Source organism: Triticum aestivum, chromosome 7B, assembly GCF_018294505.1.
Source record: "Triticum aestivum cultivar Chinese Spring chromosome 7B, IWGSC CS RefSeq v2.1, whole genome shotgun sequence".
Taxonomy (NCBI): domain Eukaryota; kingdom Viridiplantae; phylum Streptophyta; class Magnoliopsida; order Poales; family Poaceae; genus Triticum; species Triticum aestivum.
The window spans coordinates 737,480,242-737,491,894 of NC_057813.1; the positions used below are offsets into that span (position 1 = coordinate 737,480,242).

The 11,653-nt window shown below is 45.9% G+C and overlaps 1 protein-coding gene across 1 annotated transcript; it reads left to right on the forward strand.

The window, feature by feature from the left end:
• Positions 1–2,279: 2,279 nt before the first annotated feature.
• On the forward strand, positions 2,280–3,419 carry LOC123160465 (uncharacterized). Its single transcript, XM_044578280.1, has one exon. It carries the CDS (start codon positions 2,329–2,331, stop codon positions 3,229–3,231), a length of 903 nt encoding a protein of 300 aa, XP_044434215.1. The 5' UTR covers positions 2,280–2,328; the 3' UTR covers positions 3,232–3,419.
• The last annotated feature ends 8,234 nt before the right edge of the window (positions 3,420–11,653 follow it).

Below are 11,653 nucleotides of genomic sequence, written 5' to 3' on the forward strand. Positions count from 1 at the left end.
CACAAATTTGGCAATGAGACCGCTCCTTCCTAGAGATGTCCATGCAAGCCAATAAGCCCCAAACAATCTTTAATATATTCACGAATCCTCTTAGAGAAAAATCATTTGAGCATAATGCAGGCTGTCAACTTGTTAACTCCCTTTCAAACCTAATAAGTGCCACAAGTTGGCCAACCCCGACACTTCCGCGCGCGAGGGGGTGGGGGTCTCACATAGAAAATATTTTTATTTGTTGGAAAAATGGATGAGCCCAGCCAAGAGTTTGCATTTAAAGGGAGAGGATAGATTTTTTAAAATAGCTCGTTGCATCGATGATAATGTAGGCTCTATATATTTTGCTTTTCAATGCCGAATGCATCAGCTACTCATCAAGTAGCCGCGAATTTCCACTGGATCATGTCTGTAATGATTCATGCATTCCATGACCACACGAATTTGTTTTCTCATATTTTCTGTGAAGCGACATGTTTATTAATGTGGCTAAAAGAAAAAGAAATTAAAGAAGCGTTACAAAAAAAACTTTTTAAGGCACAATTCATTTAACAACATAACAAACATCACTGAAGTTATTAAATTCTGAAATGTTATGTTGATAATACATTTCGTTTAATCTCTAATAAAAATATAGGTACATTTTTATTTATAAACGTATAAAATAAGTTTAGAAAATATATATTATTAATACAAACAGACACATCTCTTATATACTATTTTTTTTCTAATTTATAAAATCAAAATAAAAAATAATACTGAGAGGAATAGAAAACAAATTCGGTAATTTTTTTTTTCAATCGAGTAGAAATATAATATTCTGCTTGGAAATGATTAATGTCAGTATGTTTCTGATAGAGATGAAGTTATGTTATTTATATAAATACGTTGTCTTCTAATTAGATATACTCTTTTGAATGGTATATATGACGTGTTAAACTTAATTGTTTTCATTTATTTATATTAAACATGTTTACTTTAATTAGTAGTAATCACATATTATTTTATTAATACACGCGATTTTCAACATACTATCTTGACTAGTATTTCTTTTATACAACTTTTGTAATTAACTATATAGTTATGCTTTGGTATAGTAACATTCATATGTTTCTATTATTTATCATTATTAAAATAGTTTTCACATGTTAAAGATTAAACTATATTTTTTTATCAAAAAATGACATAATTTTAATTTTAATTTGAGATATTTATGCAAATCTTTTATCACAATGCATTTCTCCGTAAATCTAAGAGAACGAATATATAGCATTTCTCCAAGTATACATTTCTGTAGATTATATTATAGCATTTTTATATCTTTCCATATCCTTTGTATCCTTAAATATCCAAACTTGGTAGAGTGTTTTAGAGTTTACGAGGAGTCTCAAATTTAGGTGTAACTACAACTAAATAAATTCTACCAGCTGTATAGTGTGTAATGTGTCCATAAGTTCCTCAACTCTCTCATTACCGGAGCTTTCAACAGATGAAGGGGATCCCATGAGTTCATGGAGGGTCGACGAAAACCGTGTCGGCTTACTCTCGCTTCACACTTAGGCCTTGTACAATGGGTGGTGCTTAAGGAGATGCTTCGAAAAATAAACCGCGTTTTTCTGAAGCACCGCTGCCTATTTCTACAGAAGAGACGCTTAGTTAAGCGTTTATCCTGTACAAATAAGCACCGGTGTTTAAGAAAAACTTGGTTTATTTCTTTAAGCACCTCCCCTAAGCACCTCTCATTGTACAAGGCCTTAGTGCAACTAGGAGGAAGGGGGAGAGGGGGTTGAGCCCTGGTTGCTAATACATATACGACTCAACGGTAAGATACTTGTATCATATCTAAACATATTTCTCGCTTAATCGGTGAAAAAAAGATGAAACAAAAGAAATTTCTTTCAAATGTAGAAATCCGAATCTTGATGTAAGTTGGGGAGTATCCTTACAGCCTGTTTTCTGGCCTTCTGCTGCTGAACCTTGATCAGAAACCTGATTATGAGATCCATCTGCAATCACAAAAAAGAAGAATAAAAACAGAGGCCAGAAACCAAGAACGATCTTGGCATTACACCGCAACAGTGCCACTTGTCTTGTCTGACACAACCGGTGAAAACCACCTCACTCCCTCACCACGGGCTGTACCTCGACCACACAGGCACACGTGCAAGCGCGTGTGTCACTGTCAGACATCAACCCACGTTCAGCTCAACTGATACTCCAGAGAGCTCAGCTCAGCTCAGCTGGGATCTTTATAAGCTCAGCTCAGCTCAACTTACACAGACACGCAAGCAGCCGCGCACACCAACCATCGTCAAAGCGGCAGCTCGACCGGCAGCCATGGCGCGCGCCTTCGTGCGCTCCATCTCCTTCCCTCTCAGCCCCTCGAGGTCTCCCAAGGCGCGCGCTCCCTCCTCGTCGTACCACGGGCCGTCCGTGAGCTTGCCGTGCCGCTCGCACCCGATCTTGGCGCACCTCCACACCCACATCCGCTCCGTGCGCGCCTGGGCACAGCAGGGCACGGCGGCGTTGGCCGCCTCCGTGGCCACGGGGCTGGCGCACGTAGACGCGCTCCACGCCGCGCTTGGCGACCTGCTCGACCTGCCCGAGGCGCAGGCCGCGCTGTCCGGCGCCGGCGGCAGCGTCGACCGCCTCCTGGACTCCTTTCTCCGCCTCGCCGACGCGCACGGCTGCTTCCAGGAGGCCGTAGTCGCGCTCAAGCAAGACGTGGCCGAGGCGCTGACCGCCGTGCGCCGCCGCGACGGGGCGCGCCTGGCTTCGGCAGTGCGGTCGCAGCGCAGGGCCGGGAAGGAGCTCGCGCGCCTCGCCGCCGCGGCCAGCGAGTGCGCCGTGCGGCCCTCGCGCCTGAGCATCCTCGGCGGCGGTCATGGCAGCTCGGCAGATGTGGAGGTGACGGGGTTGTTGATGGAGTCGGCCGCGGCCACGGCGTCTGCGTCAGCCGCACTGTTCGGGGCCGTGGCGGCCATGTTGGGGTCCGTGGCGGCGGAGTCATGCTCGTGCAAAGGCACCGCGGCGTTGGTGTGCCTGGTGACGAAGAACAAGAAAAGGGCGCCGATGCCGAGGTCGGCGGAAGAGGAGATGGTAACGGCGGCGGTGGCGGAGAGGCTGGAGGAGCTAGAGGAGTTCATCGATGAGCTCGAAGCCGGGAGTGAGAAGGTGTTCCGGAGCCTGGTGCAGACCAGAGTCGCACTCCTCAACATCCACACACTGCACATCTTCTAGCTTTACTACTACCATCCAGGATGCGTCCATCTTGATTGTTCTAGTGAAATTAGTGGCAGTAACTGTAAATAAGTAGATGATGAATAGAGGAAGGAATTTGTGCAACTCTTTCATACGTCTGATTGTCACTCGATGTTACTTGTACTATCTTGGTTCTAAACATCAATTAGTGTTCAGAGTTCCGTATACATTTTATGTTGTTATAAAACAAAAGTGAAGAGTGCTAAAATATGAAGTGCATGCCGGGAATTAAGCATGACGTGTCATCACTCATCAGTAGTAATCTTGTCATTCAGAGAAAATGAACAACTCATGTTTCTTCTGAATCTAAATTTTGGTTAAATAAACAACAACTAGTATGCTGGTTCAACAATAGAAGATGGGCCGTAATTTTAGAGACTTTGACTGCAAAGGCCCATCTGTGATTTACTGTCGAAGCCAATATACGGAGAGGTCTATACAGAGCAGGTGCACCACCATTCTCTGAATGAAAAACACAATACTCAGGCCATGTTTGGTTCATAAGTCCTAGGACAAAAAAGTCCCTAGAACTTTAACCTCTTTGATCCCCTTGGCCCCTCCCCTCCCCTCCCCTCGTGGGAAGCCAAGCCAGGGAGAGTAAGTGGTGAGATTTGCAATTGTCTGCCAGTACAACCGTACAAGACAAGTGGCACCATGCGTGCGCGAATGCTAGGATCATTCTTGGTTTATGGCCTCTGTTTTCTTCATTTCTTTTCTCGCGAGTTCAGATCCATCACCTAACAAAATCAAGTTTCTGATCGACATTCAGCAGAGCAATGCTATCACACAGGCTGCAAACGATGGTCGCCAAATTCCATCAAGATTCAAACTTCGATATTTAGAAATGATTGATCCATTCATTTTTTCAACAAAGGGTGGATTTTATCGCCTTATAATGGAGCATCAAGATGATACATGCACAATAAGCGCACATCCTTACATAGTTAGGATGCACAAAATCAACACCAAGACGCGCACAAAAATATTCCAGCAAATAACAAGGTTATATAAAACCAAAGTTATGCACATGCGAGGAAAAAACAAAGGGGTTAAATCCACGACCGGAAAACTACGACAATCACCATATCCACATCAATCATCTCATGACACACACAGACGACAAGGTTCTTCAGCATTAATGCCTTCAGGTAGGCAGCGACTCTCAAGCACCGTCGTCACCTGATCAAACCACCCAAAATCAGAATATTGGTTATCACCCTCAAAAACGACGTAAAAGCGTCGTCATTGCCAGATATAACCAATTCAGGTTAAATGAAAGGTTTTTCTTAACGTTCATATGTTCATGCCAAATAAACGAGACATGTTTTCGAAGAGAATACAAGTATTCTATGTTTAAAGCATTTTCGTCAAGGATTCGACCGGTTGTTTCTCCCCCCTCCCCCTTTCTACTTGCTATATATTAAGTGTGATGTGAGAGGGAGGCTATCCGGTTTCCCTAGCAATATCGGGTTCCTTTTCCCTCTATGGATAGCTCCGGCGATACGAGAGGTCCGCATGGGGAACTTGGATTTCTGTTTTCTGGGAGGGAGGGGTACTAAGTTGACGCGTACGCAAGGGTACTAAGTTGACGCGTACGCAAGGCTTTGTCAACTTAGTAAACAAACGATTCTATCACTAGTGACCGTTGGATTGTTAACATTTAACTGTCGTCTTGCTTCTTCGACCTCTGATTTTCTTGCTCCAGTCGTCCAAACCACCGCGTGGTCCTGCCTCATGTGGCCGACTGTGCTGCCACAAGACTCACCGCCCCCTACTACTCCCATCGTTGGCCAGGTCATCCTTCTACTCACCCACACCCTATGTTATTCTGCGGCAATGGCAGCCTCACACCTCAGCTGAACCAGTCAACCCTTGTACTACCCTCCGCATGTTCCCAGGCTCCGCGTCATTCCCTGCCATCACTCATCAGTAGTAATCTTGTCATTCAGAGAAAATGAACAACTCATGTTTCTTCTGAATCTAAATTTTGGTTAAATAAACAACAACTAGTTTGGATCTCCTCCGAATTTCACTGCACTCCACGTATGTTGGTTCAACAATAGAAGATGGGCCGTAATTTTGGAGACTTTGACTGCAAAGGCTCATCTGTCATTTACTGCCGAAGCCCATATACGGAGAGGTCCATACAGAGCAGATGCACCACCATTCTCTGAATGAAAAACACAATACTCAGGCCATGTTTGGTTCATAAGTCCTAGGACTTTAACCCCTTTGATCCCCTTGGCCCCTCCCTCCCTCACCTCGCGTCGCCCCTCTCGGGCGGCTCGGGGGTTGAAACCCTAGCCCCCCGCCGGCCACTCCTCCCTCTCTCCCACCCCTCGTTGCCGCCCGAAGCAGCCGTCGGCCAAGCCCGGGGCGCTGCTGATGAAGGTGGCGGCGGGGCCTCTCTTGCTGCCCCGCATCGCTCGCGGGGGGGCCTCGGGACCCGGGGCGGCGGCCTCGACTGGATTGGCGCCACCGGATCTTCGGCGCATGGTGGCCCAGGTGCGGGCCGGTGCCTCTCGGCCGTGTGGACGGCGAGATACCCGGTGGATGCAAGCCAGGGCGTGGCGGCGGCGGCTTCGGCTCCGCGACTTCAGATCTGGCCGCCTTCCATCCTCTGGTGCGGATTCGGCAAGTCCTTCCCCCAGATCTGGCTGGCTCCGTCCTGGACGCCGGTTCTCCGACGGGTGGGCGTGGTGACGGGAATTGCCAGGAGAAATCCCTAGCCAGCAATGCTGGCTGTGACGGCGGCGACGCCCGTGGGCACCGCGCACCTTCTTGGAGGCGTCTGTTAGGTATACCTTCCCCGGCCCTCCCCCTTGTCCACTCAGGTGAAAACCCCAACGCGGTTGGGCAGCGGCGACGCCCTTGACGCCGTATCCTTCTTGAAGGCGCTGCTTTGAGAGCAAGGTGGGAATTTGGACTTTGTTGTGATGTGTGTGGTGGGTGTCGGCGACAGCATCATAAACTCCAGCGGTGGTGGTGTTCCCCCTGGTTCAGGCCATGTTTGTGTGCTCACCGGGTGGATGTAGTGTTCCTCCTACAGTGCGCGTGGCTACTGGAGAGAAGGGGATAGGGATTCCCCCCGCAGTGTCAATCCAGTGAGCCGGTTGTGCAGAAGCTCCCCATTTTGATCTTGGTCCTGGCTGCTGCTCCTCAATGCATTCTGGCACCTCTCCTCTTGAATGCCCGGGTCCTCGGGTTTTGGTGATGTTCTGCTCTAGGTGAGAAGATGATGGTAGATCGGGTGTGCCCGGTCCCAACAATGTGGATGCCATCGGTGACACTCATTCAGGTTCTAGGGTGAACGTGTCCATTCGTCAACGGTTCGGCGCCTTTCGAGCCAGGCGAGGAGGCAGGGGCCTTCTTCGACGATGGATCTGGATGGTGGTGTTTCCCGTCTGGGTCCCAGGTGTTGTGGCAACGGCTTCCTCTCTCGTCATCTGATCTTCCTCCCCTTCGCCGGCATATCCCTTCTCCCAGGCTTTGTGCGTGCAAGAGGCCTTGTCATCTTCAAGCTAGGTGCTTCATGTTGATCTTTTTCCAGTTTGTTGTATGTCTGGAAAGTGAGCTTCCCCCAGCACCATTGTATATATCCTGCCGTGTTTTCTTTTTTTCTTTTTAGTTTCTGGTTTGTCGTGGTGGTTCTCCAGAGTTTGTAATCCTGGCCGGTTGTTGGCTTTGTTAATTCAAAGCCGGGATCTTCGCGAGCCTTTGTTCTAAAAATAAAAAGTCCCTAGTCCCTAAAAAGTCCCTCCCTGTTTGTTTCTAGGGACTAAAAAGTCCCTAGTCCTTCCCTAGAGCTTATTAAATGACCATGTTACCCCTAGTATACAGAAAAATAACAACTAAACAACACTACGGGGCAGCGGGGCAATGGGTGCAAGGAGGGGCATTGTTGAAAAAGTCCCAAAAAAGACTCTCCTTGAGAGTCTTCTTCATTTAGTTCAAAAAGCAACTTTTAGTCCCTAGTAGTCCCTCATGTTTGATTAAAAAGTCTCTAAGAGGAACTTTTTCTAGTCCCTACACCAAAAAGTCCCTGGAAACAAACACCCCCTCACCCGTCTTCTCAAAATATAAGGCACGCCTGATGTTGCATGATCTTTAATGCATGACTTTGATGATTAATATTTATAGTAAAGCACATGGATTGGGCATTTATTAATAGTATCGTCGTATTTGTCTTCTAAACAATTTCATTTCATATGTCTTTACACTAATTATATAGACATGCAATAAACAAAATTCATAGTCAGTTGTGTGATGAAGACTAAAATATAAAGTGTACCTTATAGTCGGATTTCACATGGAGTGGTACTTAGCAGCAGCACATCGAATACCTGAAAAATCGGCTAGAAAAAATAAATGTAAATCGTTCAAAATATTTTTTGTGAAAAGACAAAGATCTATTATAAGATTTCACCAGGAGTACAAAGCATCCCAAATATAATAAAAATTTACATCGAGGTTCATGGATCATCGGACGACCACTACCGCCGCCAGAACGGGCCGCTGACATGCCTCTATTGCCGCTCTCATACTGCCGGCCTGACCTTGTCGATGACACCCGGGAAGTCTTTGTGCACATGCCTCTAAGTATCATCGCCCTGGAGCTGCAGTTGTCGTCGTTGAACTCTTAAATCGATCTGAAGTGCCTAACAACCTCACTATCACACACGTTCAAAGAGAAAACCCTAACCTCGTCCTTCCTAGTAGAGGACAGCAAAAATCGTACAAAAATCAAAGGACAAGACAACAGAGGACAACATAGGATTCATGGGGAGCCCCTGGAGATGGGCAAGACATCGACGTAGTATTATCCCAAAATAGCCCACTTTTAAGCTTAAGTACATCTCTGGCCCTCGACCAACTTATTCCCCCAATCGGTCCCTCCAAGACTTGTCAAATTGGGTTAATTTAGTTTCTCAAAACATTTTGGCATCTTTACTTTTCCATATCGAATGGGCTGCCAACGCGGATTTAAGTCTCGATATAGGCTTTCGCCTCGCTTTGTAGATAAAGCAACGATCCATACAATCAATATCTAAATCCGAATCAGGAAAGACGGCTGGGGCAACAGCACAATCACGCCCAAAAAACACAAGAGAAATAAGAAAGAAAAAACACCTAGTGGTTGCCGACAAGCGGCCCTACAAAGATGATAGCCAATGCTCACTGCCTAGAGAGCGGGTGCCAGCGCTGCAGAAAAGTAAGAAATTTGAAGGAGTTTTGTTCAATCACCATTTTATTACGTGTCGTCCCGGACGTAAGAAAAGGGAGGGTTGAAGTTGGTTCTTCGGTGTCATGCCGTCCCGGACGACAGCAGGAGACCAAGGTGACGGTAGACACCATATCGAAGGAGAGAAAGACAAACAATAGTGTTAAGCAACCCCAGCATGCCCACCTCCGAATCTCCATGGCCACGCGGATTGATTCGACTGTCTAACAAGATGACAAAACACAGCTGTTGGTTTGCACAGACACGAGACACGACATATGGGGTCAGCGATTGCCTACATGTACATACAATGATATAATTACTGTTAGAGGTATACAAGACGTCAAAAGGAGAGGACAGTGTCACGCCCGGCGCACACGGCCTGTCTCCTCGCTCCCTCGCACGGCCACTCTACCTGCGCGCCGCGATCTGGATCGTGTCGGGCGGGCTCGCACCCCGCCGGCCGTTCGTGTCCAGGAGCGACGACACCGCTCGCGGCATATGCCATCGCTGTCGATCGATCAAGATCGGATGACGTGCTGGCGACCCCAAAGCGCAGAGGTAACGTTAAATGGGCTTGGGTGTGGTTGTCGTTGCCGACGCCGGCTGATCACAGTTGTCGGTGGTCAGGCATGGGAATGCATGTCTTCGTCTCTCGCGCAGTATATGCATGGGAATGCATGGACGATGACCGGTCGGCCGGAACGAGCGCTGAAGTATCTAGCCTGCACGGTGACACGTATCTATCTATCCATCGAGATTCAGAAAATAAAGCCTAAGAACAGGCTATAACGAATAACTAAACTAGTCAGTTCCACCAAGTTATATTTCCGTGGCTTCAATGAAAGCCTACAAAAACCTTTACCTTAATTAGGATTTACATTTCCCCTAAAAAATGATTTATTGAACTCTCACAAAAATGACGGTAGATTAGTTTTCTCTTCAAATAATGGCAAACACAGACGCTCACATAAACACAAATACACTAATCCCTATGAACGAGCGACTAGTCACCTCGCTATTAAGGTGAACGTAGCCTCCCACCAAAAGAGTATCCCCTCAATAAGACACACATGGTGTTAAACTTGAGGTTTGATCCCTGGTGTGGCACTGGTTGGTTCTCAAAATGTTGGTTCTTCAACTGTTAAACATCTTGTTTATTTCAGATTGGGATTTTGCTCATGCCATCAGGCGAATCTTATAGGTTGGCATCTAACTTACATCCTCCTGGAGCATTAGTAATGTGTCTGTCCAAAAGAGTAAATACTTCCTTAATTTGAGGGAATTAGGGGCATGTCAAAAATCAAGTTTTATCTAACCAACAAAATGTGTGTTTATGTGCAACAAGGTTACTGTTGAATTTGGAAAAAGTTTTCAATGGTATTGCCAGAAGTCATGTAAATTAGATATCATTGGTCTAATAGATGGTCAAAATTAAATCTCGAAATGTCATCACACCTTATTCATTGGAATGGAGGAAGTAAGAACTTGAGTGCCCCTATGTTCCCCAATGCGGCTTTATTATAGGACTAATATGGTGTTTTCATAGCATGGAAATTAATTCTTCTTTTTTTCAAGAACAAGCAACACAACGTGCAAATTAATCCTTTGGTGCAGGCAAAAATCCGATCTCAACAAAAAATGCCAAATACTTCCTAGCATGTCTTTAAACTTGCGTAGAGAACCTAGTGAAGTATATGTATTACTGTACTTATGAAAAAGGATATTACTATACTCCATGTTGTAAAATTGGCCGTTGGCCACATGGCCTTGGCGACAGACACAAGACATGGATGTGTGTTCCTTAGACTAGCCACAATGGAGAGTAACATACACTAGTAACAGACACATATCCCTAGACTATATTTCTACCTTCATAGTGGGTAGTAATATAAGTGCGGTGTCATGCAAGGCTTCATTTATTAAGTTATAGACTCATATTGCATTGGGACATGTGATGTTACAGTAACTAGCTAAGTTACTCAAACTACCTCTCTCGTCATTAACTCATTGCCACATAAGCAAATTTGCTGAGTTGGACTCGATGTTACTGCTGAAGTTACTCTCACTGTGGCTAGTCTTAGCAACAAGAATTGTGATGCGCATCTGGCATGACCTGTGTGGCATGGTTGCCCACATGCACAATTAAGGACGTGCGCGTCCAGATCTCGAGGCCGGCTGGGTGACGTATGTTCATTGACAGATAGGACAGTTTTGCCTGCTGGCACTACGAGTTGCATAGGTGGTTAATTAAGTGTGGTGATTAGCTGGTGCTTGTCCCCCATGGCATGCAAGGATCTCCTATGATGACGAGGGTAATATAATATAATCTGGGTTTTGTTAAGTAATACGTATGGTGATTAGCTATGGCTTGTTTCCCGTCACCATACAAGGATCTCCTATGATAACGACGATAATATAATATCATCTGTGTTGAGAGCTAGACAGGGAGTGTGGGCGCGCACGGATTGAATGTAGATCCCCAGGTTAATTTGAAGATCGATTCCACAAGGTGAGGAAGAGAAGGGTGATAACATGCAGCATCTCGGTGGGTGGGCCGATGCTTCCCTATCCAAGTGGAGTATATACATAATGCGGCGGCAGCCGTTGTTGAACTCACGTCGTGCAGTGGCAGTGCCATCACCCTAATGATGGGAGTTCTCATTATTTTCCATTGTTAATGGAACCGAGGCGATGCCTTATTCTTCTAAAAAAATCTCATGATTTGCAAGAGTTGACAAAATTTATGTAGCAATTTAAACGGGGCTTGATCGAATGCGTAGAGAAATCAACTAGTTAAGACGGCCAATCGGCCAGCCTCTAATAAATAGGATCATGTATTTGTTTAAAGCAACTAGGAATACTACTCGGCTCGATTCAGTAGCAGCCACAGAGAGAAATTCTTGCTAGCGAGCCACTTGTGCGGGTTAATAAAAGAGTTGTTACCAATTTTCAAATCCAATTAGCTGGCCAGCTACCCAGCAATGGTACACTTTGCTGATACTTGATAAATAGAGCAATCCACGTACAGGAGAGTACGTGATAGATAGGGAGAGCAATGCTGATACTTGATACTTAAGTTGTTAAACTTTTTTCTTTTCTGTTGCGATTTGGCTCACACCACGCAACGAATTTTCGCTGAGTGGCATCTAACGTACATTGTTTCGCGAAAGCCTTGGC